This window comes from Rhincodon typus, chromosome 2 (genome assembly GCF_021869965.1).
Source record: "Rhincodon typus isolate 14 chromosome 2, sRhiTyp1.1, whole genome shotgun sequence".
In the NCBI taxonomy this organism is placed as follows: domain Eukaryota; kingdom Metazoa; phylum Chordata; class Chondrichthyes; order Orectolobiformes; family Rhincodontidae; genus Rhincodon; species Rhincodon typus.
Window position 1 is genome coordinate 71,195,564 of NC_063333.1, and position 17,958 is coordinate 71,213,521.

At 41.8% G+C, this 17,958-nt stretch overlaps 1 protein-coding gene across 1 annotated transcript in view; it reads left to right on the forward strand.

Annotated features, from left to right (window-relative positions):
- Nucleotides 1-1,628: 1,628 nt before the first annotated feature.
- Nucleotides 1,629-17,958, forward strand: part of casd1 (CAS1 domain containing 1) — a 69,038-nt gene continuing 52,708 nt past the window's right edge. The window contains exons 1-2 of the mRNA XM_048607598.1: nt 1,629-1,725; nt 10,672-10,792. Coding sequence (XP_048463555.1) covers nt 1,703-1,725; nt 10,672-10,792 — 144 coding nt within the window. The 5' untranslated portion in view covers nt 1,629-1,702. The remainder of the gene's footprint in view (nt 1,726-10,671; nt 10,793-17,958) is intronic.

Here is a 17,958-nt window from a genome sequence, read left to right on the forward strand (position 1 = left end):
GCTTAGCTGATTGCTTACCCTCAATTGACTGGACTGCTCGTTTGCGATTGAGTGATGCTAACAGCATGGGTTCAATTCCCTTACCAGTGGAGGTCATCATGAAGGTCCTGCCTTCTCAACCTTTCCTGTTGCCTGAGGCATGGTGACCCTCCTATTAAATTCAGTACAGGCTATCCCTCCCTCTAATGAAGGAACAGCCCATACCTCCCTCCGAGTGAAAAGTGGTTAACACTGCTGCTTCACAGCGCCAAGGAACTGGGTTCAGTTCCAGCCTCAGGCAACTGCCTGTGTGGAGTTTGCACATTCTCCCTGTGTCTGTGTGGGTTTCCTCCGGGTGCTCCAGTTTCCTCCCACAGTAAAAGATGTGCAGTTTAGGCGGATTGGTCATGCTAAATTGCCCGTGGTGTTCGGGGATGGGCAGGCTAGGTAGTTTAGTCATGGGATGTGCAGGGTTACAGTGATAGGGTAGGCGGTTTGGGTCTGGTTGGGATGCTCTTTGGAGGGTCGATGTGGACTTGTTGGGTCAAATGGCCTGTTCCCCCACTGTAGGGATTCTATTCTATTAATATTTTCAGACTGAACTGAGGTGTTCCACAAAATGATTACCAACTTGCATTTGGACCAAGCTAAATACTTTGGCTGTAAGAGCAGGTCAGAAACTGGGAATTCTGTAGACTATCTCCCATGTTCCCATAGATTGCTTACAACATGGTTTAAATTAGGAATGTGATAGAATCAAGCTGCCTTGATGAGTGCAACAGCATTCAAGAAGTTTGACACGAACTAGGACATAACAGTCTGCTGCATTGAAATTGCATCTACCGTCCTAAAATTACACAATTCTACTTGGTATGTATTGGGAACCTTGTACAGGATGTGTTGCAAAAACTCAGATCCTTTCAGCAGCACTTTCCAACCCATGACGTCTACCATCTGGAAGAATAAAGACAGTAGGAGAATGGCAATGTCATCTGTATACGTCCCTTCAAACAATGCACAATATGACTTAGCGTTCCATTACCGTTCCTTCATTATCACTTGGTAAAAATCATGGAAGGCAGTCTGGATGATCCTACATCACATGGACTTGGAGGTTAGCTCATCATCACCTCTTCAAGGGCCAGTTAGGGATGAGAAATAAATTCTGGCCGTGCTAGTGACACTTGCATCCTGTGATTTTTTTTTTTAAGCGCTTATGCTGTATACAGGTCTAGTTTGTGTGTCAGTTCTAAAGAAGGGTCACTGGACTTGAAAGTTAACTGTGCTTTCTCTCCACAGATGCTGCCAGACCTGCTGAGTGTCTTCAGCAATTTCTGCTTTTGTTTCCAATTTCCAGCAATTGTGGTTCTTTGTTTTAGTTTGTGTGGGATTTCATGACCTTGTTAAAGCTGAATTTGATAAATATTTGTTTTTTTTTCTTTAAAATGCCCCCTGGTAGACATGGATAGACAAAATTTAAATCATGTAGCTAGGTGTTGCACGAATGAGTCTCATGCTGTCCAAAAAGTTAAATTGTTTTGCCACTTTCAATCTCTTTGCACCCAGTTGCTGTTTGATTCTTTTTCAGTTGTGTTTAGTGAACATCTTCATGACAGATTTCTTCTTATTCTGTGATCATCTCCATCTAGGTGGCGATACCTGTGAGTGGCTCCTATCTAGTGGCCGATTCCTTGGTGAAAATGTTTGGCAACCTAATGGCTGCATGATGCATAAATACAAAATCAGGCAAGTGATTAAAATAATTGCCAGGGTCATTATTGTACTTGAATTTACATGAATTTCTGCAGTTTATAACAAGTAAAGCAAGGTATTAGCACAAGTAAAGCGGATGCGGTATCTTTAGTTACCCAGCTCATCTGCATGGCAGATGAAGTATAATGTGGATAAATGTGAGGTCATCCACTTTGGCAAAAGCAGGAAGGCAGATTATTAACTGAATGGTGAGAGATTATGGAGAAGGAGAAATAAGACCTAGGTGTCCTTGTACACTGCTGAAAGTAAGAAGCTGTGAAGAAGGGAAATGATGTGTTGGTCTTCATAGCAAGTGGATTTGAGTACAGGAGGAGGATGTCTTGCTGCAATTGTACAGGAACTTGGTGGGACCATACGTGTAAAATCCAAAAGAACTGTAGATGCTGTAAATCAGGAATGAAAACAGAAGTTTCTGGGAAAGCTCAGCAAAGCTCGCAGCATCTGTGAGGAAAAATCAGAGTTAATGTTTCGGATATAACAAGGTGTAGAGCTGGATGAACACAGCAGGCCAAGCAGCATCATAGGAGCAGGAAGGCTGACGTTTCGGGCCTAGACCCTTCATCAGAAATCGGGGAGGGGAAGGGGGTTCTGAAATAAATAGGGAGAGAGGGGGAGGCGGATAGAAGATGGATAGAGGAGAAGATAGGTGGAAAGGAAACAGACAGGTCAAAGAGGCGGGGATGGAGCCAGTAAAGGTGAGTGTAGGTGGGGAGGTAGGGAGGAGATAGGTCATTCCAGGGACGACGGACAGGTCAAGGGAGTGGGATGAGGTTAGTAGGTAGGAAATGGGGGTGCGGCGATAGGTGGGAGGAAGAACAGGTTAGGGAGGCGGGGACGAGCTTGGCTGGTTTTGGGATGCGGTAGGGGGAGGAGAGATTTTGAAGCTTGTGAAATCTACATAGATACCATTGGGCTGCAGGGTTCCCAAGCGAATATGAGTTGCTGTTCCTGCAACCTTCAGGTGGCATCGTTGTGGCACTGCAGGAGGCCCAGGATGGACATGTCGTCTGAGGAATGCGAGGGGGAGTTGAAATGGTTCGCGACTGGGAGGTGCAGTTGTTTATTGCGAACCGAGTGTAGGTGTTCTGCAAAGTGGTTCCCAAGCCTCTGCCTCGTTTCCCCGATTTAGAGGAGGCCACAACGGGATTTCTGGTCTGGTGACCCTTCCTCAGAACATGTGTGTGGAATATTGTGTGTAGTTTTAGTTTCCTCCTCATCTAAGGAGAGATGATCTAACTGAGGAGGGAGTGCAAAGAAGGTTTACCTGACAGATTCCTGAGATGACAGGACTGACTTAGGAAGAGAGACTGGATTGGTTATGACTCTATTTACTGAAACTTTGAAGAATGATGGGTAGAGTCTCAGACAAATCTATAAAATTCTAGCAGGACTAGACAGTAAAAACGGGAAAGTTGTTCCATATTTGATTTGTTTCCTCACTTGTGGCAAGTGCTTTTAAAAGCTGATACAAAAGCAGTGAAAATTAACGTGTAATATTTAAGTTACCAGTGCTTCACTACTTTTACTACTTTTTTATTTTAATTTGTCAAATGAGTGATTTCTCCTCCAACTAAATCAGGGTGTTACCAAGTTAAAATCTTGGAACTTCTTTCCTAACAATATCGTTGGTGTCCCTACAACCAAGGACCGCAACAGTTCAAAAATTTAGCTTACCTCCGCCAGCTACAGGGCAATTCAGAATGGGCAATAAATGCTGGCTGAGTCACATTCAATGAATGAATGGAAAAAAAAAAGAACAATTTTAGAATATTATGACTAAATGACCGTAATTTACTAACCTGCTTTTTCTCGTAATCTATCGGAATCTATTAGGCCTTGAGATTTAAAAACTGAAAGAACTGCGGATGCTGTAAATCAGGAACAAAAACAGAAGTTGCTGGAAAAGCTCAGCAGGTCTGGCGGCATCTGTGAAGAAAAGAGTCAGTTAACGTTTCAGGTCTGGTGACCCTCGGAACTGGTGGTAGCTGGGAAAACATCGGTTTACGTGCAGAAACTAGGAAGGAGGTTAGGGTAGGGAGTGAACGATAGGGTAAAGGATAGAGTCTATCCAACTGCTCTTCTCTCTCTTTGGGCTCTATCCTTTATCCTATCGATAACTCCAAACCCTATCCCCCTCCCCATTTTCTGCTTACAAACAGACATTTTCCCAGCTACCATCAGTTCTGAGGAAGGGTCACTGGACATGAAACATCAACTCTGATTTTTTTTCTTCACTATGCTGCCGGGCCTTGAGATTTGTCATCTTACATCCGAGTGTTTTTTCCATTATAATGTTTTTACTAAAATTACATCTACTAAGTTCTTCCTTTTCGATTAGATTCATGTTCGCTTTTACATTTGGCATTTTGTCTCATTTTCATACTGTGAAAAAGAATATCAAATACTCATTTAGCATGTCTTTATATCCTCCTTGCCTGTTACAATCTTGCCTGCATCTGGTTTTCCTTGTCCACATTTCTCTATCATTTTTCCTCAATATATTTGAAAATGGTTGCTGTTAATTTTAATATCCCTTGCAAGTTTTGTTTTCTCAAATATTTCTTGCCCCCTCATTACTTTACTTTCTTTATCCTTTAGCTATTTACATTTGCCCCAGTTTAATTTTGTCATTTATCAGATTTGTTAACTGTGATTACTTAGTTGCAAAAGTGGAGTCTTAACATGCAAGTCCAAAATGATTGTGTATTGTATATTGTATCTACACTGCACTAAATTATTCACATTTTTGGTTTACTGTACAGTACAGACTATTTTACTGTGCCCAATTAATTTTTTTAATCTTTTTGAACACTTTTAATTGCATCATCAGTTTTCAAATGGACACACCATATCTTAGGTACTCTTTCTTCTAATATAATTTTGAAAACTTGTATTTCTCCCAAGTCCCTGGATATCTTCTGCTTTTATACTGTTCTATGCTCTTGCCTTTTTAAAAAAATTTCATGACGTCTCACATTTTTCAACCGTGTTCCTCATAATTGGCAGGTGGAAGTCTCCCACCTACAGGTACATACGATCCTGAAATAAAGTAAATTGATTTCAGAACACCTCCCACTGTTCATCAGTACTTTCAACTGACAGGTTACAGACAGTATCGTTATTGGTCTGTTCTTTATTTTGATAATGTCAGTTTGCTAAAAGCTAAGATTTTAGTCGTAATTTTCTGCTTTTCAACTCTTATGTTGAATCAGTCTTTGTCATCTGAAACTGTGTTAATCACGGTTTTCTAGAATGTGATTGTACAGTTAAGTTGGTGCTTTCCCTGGGATTCCATTCTAGGCCAATTCCTACTCTAAATTTTAATATAAAAATCAAAATTTTCATTCCAGTGAGTATTGAGGTGCTGTTTTGTGATGAGATGTTAAACAGAGGTCCCATTTAATTGCTTCTGTAAAAAGACGTCATGGCACTCCTCTTACAAGGAGTGAAGAATGATCCCCTTATGCTGACGAATATTTTCCCTTGATTAACATCACAAAATCAGATTGTCCAGTCATTATCACTGCTATTTGTGGGAGTATACTGTGCAATTTTACAGCCACTCATCCTGCATTACAGTGACTACATTTAAAGTATTTCACTGGCTGTAGTCTGCTTTGAGTTGTAACCCTAGCTCTGTCACAAGTTTGTCTTTTATCATCTTGACGCTTGTTCTTGATGATGGATCCGTTATTTAAATACAGCTATTACATCTAAGATTGTAGTTATCCCTTTTTAATCCTTTTGTTTTAATATTCAATGTATTGACCTGTTTTGATTCTACTCTCACTGCCCCTGCTCCAATTGACCTCATACGAGTCAATGCATCACTTTCAAATCACCTTTCTGACCTCCCAGAGCTTAGGGACAAATGTTCATGGGATAGGAGTATTGCAGGTGAGGCCAGCACTTGTTGCCCATCCCAAATTGCCCTTGAACAGGGTGTCTTGCTAGGTCATTTGATGCAGTTAAGAGTCAACTACATCACTGTGGATCTGTCACCATGTAAGCTAGACCAAGTAAGGATGGCAGAATTCCTTCCCTGAAGGACGTTAATGAATCAGATGGATTTTCACAGAATCACTGAATTATTATGATGCAGAAGGAGGCCATTTGGCACATGTGCCTGCTCTGAACATTTTGGTTTACTGCCAATCTCCTACCTGTTTCCCTTACCCCTGCGCACTGTCTCTATTTAAATAATCATCTAATGTCTCCTTGAATTTCCACATTAAACTTGCATTCACCACATACCCAGGCAGTGCATTCCAGACTCTAACCATTTGCTGTGTCACCACAGTTTTTTTTCACATTCCCTGTTTCCTCCTTTTGCAAAGTACTTTAACTAATTTTTAACAACAAACTTGATAGTTACATCTCCTAAACTGGTTTTCAATTCCAGACTTTTATTAATTTGAACTTTAAATTCCACCAGAAGGAATTGGACTTAAACTGCTGTAGCATTCAGCCTGAGCCTCTAGATTGTGAGCCTAGTCACATTACCAGTACCCCACCATTTTGAACTTGTTTAGTCATCCTCTGGTATTTAGCTCAGAAATATTGAGAGTTGTTTTTACAAAGATTAGCTCTTTTGAGAGAAGGTGTATTGTTCTTAACTGGCAAATACTTGAAAGATGTTTTTGAAAATCCATGTCTAATTATTAGCCTTTTTGCAATTTCTTTTTCTGCTGAGAGATCTGAAGGTAATCAATCAGAACCTGACTTTTAGCAATCTATGCTGAGTGGCTCTGATTAACTATTACAAAGTGCCTAGTAATTTCATACAGACTTTATTATTGCATTAGTAGTTTCAGTGAGATTTATTGGTCTATAATTTTCTGTTTTGTCCCCTTCTCATATTTGAAGAGAGAAAATTTTAATCTGATCCGGGAGGATTTCTTCTCTGGTTTCCTTCCGGATTCTAAATGTAAGCTAATTCAAGTCACTGGGGTGACCTGTGTGGATTTAGAAAAACTTGCTTTGGTGCTAATTCACTTGGAATAACTTCCTAAGTTCTGTTGGTTCTGCAATTCTAATATCTCCAACCTTTGTAGAAACCTAAGGCAAAATACTGTATTCTTCCTTGAGTATAGGCCGAACCTGTTCCCATCTACCACAACTCTCTTCTGCCTAGCAAAGCTTTGCCCTCACTTTGACCAACAGTTCTCATTTTCTTCAGGTCAAAGTGTGGTGACAACCCCATTTAAGTGACACATTCTTTGTTCCAGTCCTACCTGGAACCCTATCCTTCTCTGGTACATCAACAACATAATTGGTGTGGCAAAAGTGATCAATTTTGCTTCTAATTTCCACCCTGCTGTCACTTTTTTATAGAATCATAGAATCCGTACAGTGTGGAAACAGGCCCTTCAGCCCAACAAGTCCACACCGACTCTCAGAGCATCCCACCCAGACCCATCCCTCTATAACCCACCTAATCTACATATCCCTCTACACTATGGGCAATTTTTCATGGCCAATCCACACCTAGCCTGCACATTTTTTTGGATTGTGGGAGGAAACCGCAGCACCCAGAGCAAACCCACGCAGACACGGGGAGAATGTGTAAACTCCACACAGACGGTTGCCCAAGGGTGGAATCGAACCTGGGTCCTTGGTGCTGTGAGGCAGCAGTGAGCCACTGTGCCGCCCCAAGTCTGGTCCATTTCTGACTCCTCCCTTCATTTCTTTGACATCTCTTTTTCTACTTCTGGGGATAGTTTAGCCATTGAAATCCATTACAAACCTAGTGTTTCCTACAGTTAACGACTGTAAATCCTCTCACCCTGTCTCCTGTAAGGACTCCATCCCATTCTACTGGTACCTCCATCTCAGTCACATGTGTTTTGATAATGCCACTTTTTGTAGGATAATGTCAGAAATGTCCACCAAGGATTCCTTTACAGCGTTTGACAGTGTCCTCAGCTGTGTTCAACCCATTTCCTGCATTGATGCCCTCACCCATTCTCTCCCCTCCTCTCTTTCCAACAAAGATAGGGTACCCCAGTTCTCACTTTCCACTTTATCAGTCTCCAAAGGATGACGAGCCAGCATTTCCAACACCTTCAGTGGGATGCCATACATATATTCCTCTCCCTTCCCTTTTCGGCATTCTGCAGGGACTATTCCCTCTGGGGCACTTTGGCCAACACCTCCCCATACTCCTACGGCCCCTTCCACGCAAGTGCAGAAGGTGCAGTACTTGCCCATTTACCAGCTCCCTCCTCACTATCCATGCTGCAGAAACAACTTGCAGATGAAGCAGCAATTTACCTGCACTTTATTCAGTCGAGTGTATTGTATACACCATTCAAAGTTCAGTCTCCTCTATAACGGGGGGGATGAAACAGTAGGTGACCATTTTGAGGAACAACTATGCTCAGTCTGTAAAAATGACCCCAAGCTTCAGTTGATTGCCAATACAACACTCAACCATTTTCCCACGCTAATGTTTCTGTCTAAGGCCTACTGCAGTGTTCCAGCAAGGCATAACGTGAACTGGATGAAGGAACAACACCCCATCTTCCGCCTAGGTACCTGATAGCCCTCAGGACTCGACATTGCGCTTAACAGTTTCAGAATGTGAACCCACTCTTCCTTGTTCATTACCTTCCCCCAAACACTTGCATTCCATTGTGTGTGGATTGCTCCCAAGGCAGCAAACCCATTTTCAAACATTTTATTTCTAGTTAGCACCCTCCAACCGATTCTCTTTTTCAGCTTGTCTTCAGCAATCTTTGTTTGCTGAACCATTCTCCACTTCCTTGCTTGCTGTCCTTTCGCTCTTCCTCCCACGCTTCCTCCCCCTATCTGGATTCAGTTTTGCAGAATGGTCACTGGACTCATCATTAACTCTGCTTTCTCTCCACAGATGCTACCAGACCTGCTGAGTTTTTATAGTAATTTCTGCCTTTGTTTCAGATTTCCAGCATCCATAGTTCTTTGCTTTATTTTCCTGTGCAATCAAAGGAAAACTTTGCTGTTCCTATTCTGAAATCCTCTTGTGATAAAGGCTTGCGTGCAATTTATCTTCATTATCTGCTGCACCTATGTGTTAATTTTCAGTGACTGTTAACACCCAGGTCCCTTTGTGCTAAACTTTCTAACCAGTGCCATTTCAGAAATGGTCTGCACACGTGTTCTTCCCAGATGATCTTTTTTTTTCCATATGATATTTCATCTCTTGTGTTCTTGCCCACTCACCTCAGCCTATCGAAATCCTCTTCAATCCACTTTGCATCTTTCTTGCAGGAGACATTCCCACCTAGTTTTGTGTCATTCCAAACTTGGAAGTATTGTATTTAGTCTCCACATTCAAACCATTGATACATATTATGAACAGCTAGGATTGAACTACCAATTTGCTAATCAAATGCTGCCAAATTGAGAGTGACTGAGTTATTCCTACTGTTTTCTACATATTAGCCAATCCTTAATCCACACTTGTTTATTACCCCTTATCCCATGTGCTTCACTTTTGCTAACTAACCTCTTGTGGAGACTTTATTAAAAAGCTTTCTAAAAATCTAAGTTTGCTCTGTCCACTGACACTTGGTTCTGTTAGTAACATTCTTAAAAACACTCCCAACAGTTTTGTCAAACAGCACACAACTTCTCATTCAGCAATCCATGTTGACTGTGCCCCATCAGATCATTACTTATCTAATTGGTCATTTATCACATCACATCTTTTACAACAGGTTCTATCCATTTCCCTATCACTGATACAAAGCTAACAGGTTTGTAGTTCTCTGTTTTCTCTCTGTCCCTTCTTAAATAGTGAGGTGACGTTTGCTATCTCACAATCTGCGGAAACAGTTACAAAATCTGGAAAACTTTTGATGATCCCCATATATTCATTATCTTCATAGCTATCTCTTTCAGTTCTCTGGGTTGTGGAATGTCAGGGGCTTATTGGTCTTGAGTCCCATTAATTTTTCCAATGCAAACTTCTTAGTAATATTCCTTTCCTTCAAATCTTGATTCTGGCCAGGCTCTTGGACCTCTAATTCAGAGAGATTTCTTCTAAGTTCTCCAGTGAAAGCAGACACAATTATTTTGTTTCTCTTCCATTTATTTGCCCATTACAAATTCTTCTGATTCTGTCTGTCGTGGTCCCACATTTGTCTTAAGTAAATGAAAATTTTTTGCATATCTGTTGGAAGTATTATTGTCCATATTTCTGATTTGCTAGTTAATATTTGTACTACTGTCCATTTCCTTATCAGTATTTTGGTCCTTTTTCTTGCTGTGTTCTAAAATCTTCTTAATTCTCAATTTAACTCTTTTTGCTGGCAACCTTATGAGGCCCTTTCTTTTAATCCTGCAACAATTTTCACTTCCTTTGTTAACCAGCTTTGTCTCCTTTGCTGCTAGCAGTACTATCTTTGTATTGGTTAACTTGCTGTTGACGTGCTCACAGAAAATATTTATTTTTAGCTTTTCTATCTAGTACAGCTTCTAAACACTTAACTGCTCCACATAGTGTTTACATGGCCACCTAAGACAGAAATGTTGTGACACTTCAAGTATAACAGGAAAAATGGATGAAAACCAAAAGAACTGCAGATGCTGTAAATCAGGAACAAGAACAAAGTTGCTGGAAAAGCTCAGCAGGTCTGGCAGCATCTGTGGAGGAGAAAACGGAGTTAACGTTTCGGGTCCGGTGACCCTTCCTCAGAACTGATGGTGGCTAGGAAAACGTCAGTTTATATGCAGAAAATAGGAAGGTGGGTAGGGTAGGGAGTAAACGATAAGATAGAGCCCAAAGAGAGAGCAAGACAGTTGGACAGACAAAGGAGTTGCTAACGATAAGACTGAGAGGGTGAATAGGAAAAATGGATGTATGTGTTGTAATCAAATGTCCTAATTTTTATTACTTCTCCGTTTAACTTTTCACATTTTTTTTTCTTTTTTCAGTGAAGTAAAGAACTGTCTGCTGAACAAATACATAGCTTTTGTAGGAGATTCCAGAATTCGACAGTTCTTCTATGCCTTTATTAAAATTATAAATTCTGACATTAAAGAAGAAGGTAACAAGGTATGATCTGTTCATTCTTGCTTTGATTTAGACAGTGTCAATAATAGAGGGAAAGATTTGCACTAGGAAATTTAATTGCCACTATATATTGAATAATGCTCACTTTGAAACTTTGCATTTCAGTTTGACTTTGAGTTGCTCAAAATAATTAACTTAATGCACGTTCTGTATTGGTTTTAGCAGCATGTATCAAGGTTGATTGCACAGTATGTTGAAGTTTAAATGAGTTTTCAGTATTCGGAATGTTTTATTCACTGCAGCAGATCAAAAAACAATTTACTTTAGTGTTTTTAATATGGTAAAATGTTTTAAAGGTACTTCAGTGAATTGTCATCAAGCTAAATTTAACATTGAGCCGCACCAAGACATTGGCTGATGATCAAAATCTTGAAAAGGGTCATAAAAGAGGAAAAAGAGATCTTCTAAAAAGTGTAAGGAGTGAGTACCAGAGCTTACGACTTGAACAACTGAAATCATGGTCTACAGTAGTAAAGTGATTAAAATCCAGGATGCTTGGGTGCAGTGTTTTGGAAGTGTGCAGATCTCCAATGTTTGTACGGCAGAAAGGCCTTTAAAGAGGTTCAGATCCTGACTGGGTTTGAAAATGGGATGAGAGTTTTAAAATAGTGTAGCATAATCTGAAGCAAATGTCAGTTACGTGAGCACATGGGGAAATGGGACAGAGTTTTGGGTGCCCTCGAGTTTTAAAGGAGAGAATGCAGAGGCTGGTTAGGAGTTCATTGGACTGGTAAGCAGGTATAATGAGCCAAGGATGAACTGAGGCACGTGGAGTTGGATGACTTATGGAGATGGAAACTACACGATCGTTGTTCACTACTTCTGTTATTCAGCAGTGGAAGAAGACCCTGTAACACAATTGTAGTAGGTTTTGAGTATGAAACATGTTGACATTTCCCTACTAATTTGAGCAAGGAAAGACGGAAAAATTTTGATTGTGGCACATAATTGTGGAGTTTTCTCCCCAGTGGTACTGACACATCTACAGCGCAGGATCATAGTAATTCAAGATGAAGACTCACCATCGCCACTTTGAGGATCTTTAGTAATGGACAATAATTGCTGACCTTGCCAATGATGCCTACACACTCTCTTGCAGAGTTATAAATGTAGAGCAACTTCGATGCAGTTTTGAAACCATTATGCATCCTTTGCCCAGGATGCATAAGAGAAAACTTTTATGATGTCAGGCATTGTATAGCCAATGAATAAAATGAAATGTCATCACTCATTTGTAAACACTAAGCAGCCAATTCGCACAGAGCCAATTATAACAAGTGCAAGAGAAGTAAAATAATTTAATCTGTTTAACATTGAATTGGTTGGGGATAATAGATTTTACAGGAGACACCCCACACACGCACATGTAGAGCGTGTGCGTACACATGCAGGCATGCGTGTGCAGCCATAAATGTCCGTGTCCATGTTCATGTCTGTGTGAAAGTGGAAGCTGGGTTGCTGTTTATTGTTTAATACGAAAGATGGCTCCTCTGCCTGATATAAAATTGAGAAGCGTGGATAGTCCAGAGTTTCTTTCGCAGCATGGAAATGTCAGCTACTAGGGGCATTGGTTTAAGATGCAAGGGGGAAAGTTTAAAGGAGAAGTGCAGGGGGCATTTTTTTCTACACAGAGGGTAGTAGCTGCCTGGAGGCACTACCAGGGAGTGATAGAAGCAGATATGATAGCAACATTTAAGAGGCATTTAGATACGTGAACAAGCAGAGAATAGAGGAATACGGACGATGTGCGTGCACATGGGATTTGTTTAGAATAGCATCATGGTCAGCACAAACATGGTGGACTGAAGGGCCTGTTCCTGTGCTGAACTGTTCTAATGTGCTGTAACACACATTCAGTACTGCACTGAGGTAGCCAGCATGCTTCTGTATGGATTGATTTGATTTATTATTGTCACATGTGCCGAAGTACAGTGAAAAGTTTTGCTTTGCACACAGTACAGGCAGATCATATCATCAAGGGCATACAGATCATAGAGCATTTAGACAGAGCAAGGCATACAAGGTTACGGCTGCACAGGAGGTACACAATATTAAATTTGAAATTAGATAGGTCTGTTCAGGAGTCTAATAACGGCGAGGGAGAAGCTGTTCTTGAACCTGTTGGCACGTGTGTTTAAGCTTCTGTATCTTCTACCGGACGGAAGTGGTTGGAAAAGGGTATAACTGAGGTGGGAGGGCTCCTTGATGTTGCTACCTTTCTGCAGCAACCAGAAGTGTAGATGAAGTCCATGGATGGGAGGTTGGCTTGCATGATGATCTGGGCTGTGTTCACAGTTTTCTGTCATGTCTTATGGTCCTGGGCAGAACAGTTGCTATACCAAGCTGTGATACACCCCAGATAGAATGCTTCCTGTGGGGCAACTGTAAATGTTGGTGAGGGTCGTTATGGACATGCTGAATTTCCTTAGCCTCCTGAGGAAGAAGAGGCATTGTTGTGTCACCTTGACCATCACGTTTGTATGGGAGGACCAGGACAAATTGTTGGTTATCGTAACTCCTAGGAACTTGAAATTGTCGACCCTCTCCACCTCCACTCCATTGATGTAGACGGGGATGTGTCCTCTTCCTTTCTTCCTGAAGTCAATGACCAGTTCTTAGTTTTGCTGATATTGAGAAAGGGATGTTATCTTTGCGCCACGACACCAAGCATTCCATCTCCTTCCTGTATTCTGACTCGTCATTGTTTGATATCCAGCCTGCAACAGTGGTGTCATGAGCGAACTTGTAGATGGCGTTTGGATGAAATTTAAACTCAACTTTACAGGAATTCTTTGAAGCAATCAAACAGTGGGTAAAGGGGATACTCTTGATTTACTGCAATTAGATTGTCAGAAAGCATTTAATGAAGTCCCACATGAAAAGGTCCTCAGGTTTTAGGAGCTGTTTAAGTTCAGAAATCCAATCTGCACCAACCCTCTGAAAAGTACCCCACCCAGAACCACCACCACCACCACCACCACCCCCACTCTATTCCTGTAACCCTGCGTTTACTATGGCCAATCCACATAGTTGCCATATCTCTGGACACTATATGGGCAATGTAGCGTGGTCAATCTACCTAACCTGCGCATCTTTGCACCGTGGGAGGAAATCGGAGCACCCAGCCAAAACACATGCAGACATGGAAAGAACGTGCAAACTCCACACAGTCACCCAAGGCTAAAATCAAACCCGGGGTCCCTGGTGCTGTGAGGCAGAAGTGCTAACTACTGTGCCGCCATGCCACCCTATGCATAATTATGAGTATGCATAAATAAGTCTTTTTCAGATTGTGTGGCATCTAGCCAACCTTTTGAATTTATATCAATAACATAGATAAGCGGATCAGAGGCATCGTGGCAAAATTTGCTGATGACGTAAGATTAGATAGGAAAATATGTTGAGCTTGATCTAAACAGGACAGATTGGTTGATAAAAATAGAAATGCTGGAAATTCTCAGCAGGTCTGGCAGCATCTGAGAAAGGGTCACTTGACCCAAAATGTTAACTCTGGAGAGAAATCAAATGCTGCTAGATCTGCTGAGCTTTTCCAGCAATTTCTATTTTTTGTCTCTGATTTACAACATCAGCAGTTCTTTCAGTTTTTATTTAAACAGATTGGTTGATTGAGTGAATCGGCAAAACTTTGGCAGGTTGAGTATAATGTGGACTTGTCCACTTTGGCAGGAAGCATAAACGAGTGGAGTATTATTTAAACTGAGAATGCCCATGGAATTCGAGATGCAGAGAGATCTAGCTGCTGTAGTGCATGAGTCACAAAAGGGTATGGCTCGTAATCAGATGGCTAATTGGATGCTATCATTCATTATGAAATCAGTTGAACATCAAAGTATTATGCTTTAGTTATGCAACATATTGGTGAGAACATATGCAGTTTAGTCTCCTCGTTGAAGGAAGCTTGTAGGTGGTTCAGAGGAGGTTTATTAGATTGCTATTTTGAGTGAGTGACTTGTCTTATGAGGATGTTTTGGCCAGGCTAGGCTCCTTCCTGTTGGAGTTTAGAAGAGTGAGAAGTCACTCCCTTGAAGTGTATAATATTTTGACTGATCTTATAATGTGGAAGTAGAAAGGTTATTTCCTGATGTGGGTGGGTCCAGAACTATGGGATACCTATGTAACAGACGAGGAGTAATTTCTTTTTCCTCACAGGAATGTGTAACTTTTGGAACACTGCCTCAGAAACTGGTGGAGGTGGGATCACTAAATATTTTTAAGGCAGGGGCAAATAGATTTATGTTAGGCATCCGGGATAGATGGAATGTGGAATTCAGAACACAAACAGATCGGTCATGATTTTATTGAATAGTAGAGCAGGCTTTATGGACAGAGTGGCATTCTTCTGCTCCTAATTCATGTTTGTGTCATCTAGATTATAAACTGATGTGCCAGAGTGAAACTTGAACCCGTAGCATTCCAAAATAGGTGTGCTACTACTGAGCAAAATTAGAAATAGTCTAATTGTCTAACTATGGAAAGCAGATCAATACTCGTCATATCAAAGTGTTTGACACAGTTCGTTCATTTTTAGTGTGCACTGTGCATTCGCATTCATGTTAGGAGGTAATTTCCAATATTTTGACTGGTGTCGCTGCAGGAGCCATGAAGAAGTTCATGTCAGGATGCTGTGTGATTCAGAAAGAAGCATGTAATTGATGTTCCCATGCAACTGTTACCCTTGTCCTTCTAGGTAATAGAGGTAGTGGTATTAGAAGGTGCTGTTGAAGGAGCTGTTTGATTGTCCAGAAATCCATTAGCCTGTTGTTAGATCTTAGGCCTCCTTGATTGACAGATATACCATCAATTTCACAATGTTTCCACTGGGTTAAGAGGCTTAAGGAACAGTGAGATTTCAAAAGATGAAATTTCTAAAGGGTTTGATTGAAGCTTTTATTGGTCTGTAGTTAAAAGGAGTTTTTTAAACATGATGGAAAGTTATTGGTAAATAGTTTTGAATGCAGTTTTGTGCACACAGTTGTTGTAACAGGGTCCATTGGTGGCCATGCCTTTAGATGCTTGGCTGTAAGCTCTGCAATTCTTCACTTCTCCCTAAACCATGCACATATACGCTCAATCGCACCTCTTTGTGCTTCTACCTCTCTTTCCTCCTTTAGGAAAAATGTATGGAATTAAGAATCTACTGACGACAATGAAACCATTGCTGATTGTCAGAAAAACTCATCTTGTTCACTGATGTCCTTTAGGGAAGGAAATCTGCCATCCTCCCCTTGTCTGGCCTACATGTGACTCCAGACCTACAGCAATGTGGCTGACTTTCAGCTGCCCTCTGAAATTGGCTGCACCAAAAAAGACAAGGGCACGAGCTGTCCTGTTGACCCTACAACTTTACTAAAGCCTTTACTAAAATCTGGGGGCTAGTGCCAGAATTGGGAGAGATCTCTCACAGACTAGTTAAACAAAGGCCTGTCATAGTCATGCTCAGGGAATCATACCCTACAATTTCCCAGGCACCATCATCACCGTCCTTCAATATGTCCTATCCCACCGGCAGGTCAGATCCAGTGAGGTGGGGGCACAGTGGTATACGGTCATGAGGGAGTTGCCCTGGGAGTACTCAACATTGACTCCGAACCTCATGAAGTTTTATGGCTTCAGGTGAAACACGGGCAAGGAAAGCTGCTGCTGATTTCCATGAACCATGTTCCCTTGGCTGATGAATCGGTTTTCCTCAATGTTGAAAAATAATTGGAGTGAGCACTGAGCATGGCTAGGGCTCAAAATGTACTCTGAATGGAGAATTTCACTGTCCACCACCAAGATCGGCTCAGCAGCAGCACTCCTGATCGAGCGGTTGGGTCCTATTGGACACAGCTGCCAGACGGGGTCTGCGGCAGGTGGTGAGGGAACCAACAAGAGGGAAAAACATACTTGATCTCACCCTTGCCATCTGCCAGCTGCAAATACATTTATCCATGACTATATTGGTAAGAGTGACCACCGCACAGTCTTTGTGGAGATGCAGTCCCACTTTCATGTTGAGAATATCTCCATCATGTTGTGTGGCGTTATCACCGTTCTAAATGGGACAGACTTTGCACAGATCAAGCAACTCAAGACTGGGCATCAGAGAGGTGCTTTGGGCCATTAACAGAAGCAGAATTATACTCCACAATCTGAAACCTCATGGCTCACCATATCCCCCACTCAACTATTACCATCGAGCCAGGGGTCAAATATAGTTCACTGGAGAATGCAGACAGGCATGCCAAGAGCAGCACCAGGCATACCTGAAAATGAGGTACGAATCTGGTGAAACTACTAAACAGGACTACTTGCAGCAACTGATCAATTTGAGCTAAGCAATCCCACAACCATCAGATTAGATCTAAGCTCTGCAGTTCTGACACATCCATCCATGAATGGTGGTGGACAGTTAAACAACTCACTGGATGAGGAGGCTCCACAAATATTCCCATCCTTAATGGTGAAAGAGCCCAGCATGTCAGTAGATAGGACTGAAGCATCCTCAGCAATTTTCAGCCAGAAGTGCCAAGTGAATGATCCATCTCATCCTCCTCCGGTGGTCACCAGCATAACATATACCAGTCTTCAGCTAATTCGACCCATTCCATGTAATAGTTAAACAAAACAGTTGGAGGCACTTGATACTGCAAAACCTATGGGCCCTGACAACATTTTGGCAATTGTACTGAGAATTTGTGCCCTCAAACTTGCTGCTGTCCTAGCCAAGCTGTTTCAGTACAGTTACAACACTGGCATCTACTTGAATGTAGAAAATTGCTCAAATATATCCTGAGACAACAAGGTGCAGGGCTGGATGAACACAGCAGGCCAAGCAGCATCATAGGAGCAGAGAGGCTGACGTTTCGGGCCTAGACCCTTCATCAGAAAAGGGGGAGGGGAAGGGGGTTTTGAAATAAATAGGGAGAGAGTGGGAGGCGGATAGAAGAGGGATAGAGGAGAGGATAGGTGGAGAGGAAACAACCAGGTCGAAGAGGCGGGGATGGAGCCAGTAAAGGTGAGTGTAGGTAGGGAGTTAGGAAGGGGATAGGTCAGTCCAGGGAGGACGGACAGGTCAAGGGGGCGGGGTGAGGTTGGTCAGTAGGAGATGGAGGTGCGGCTTGAGGTGGGAGGAGGGGATAGGTGGG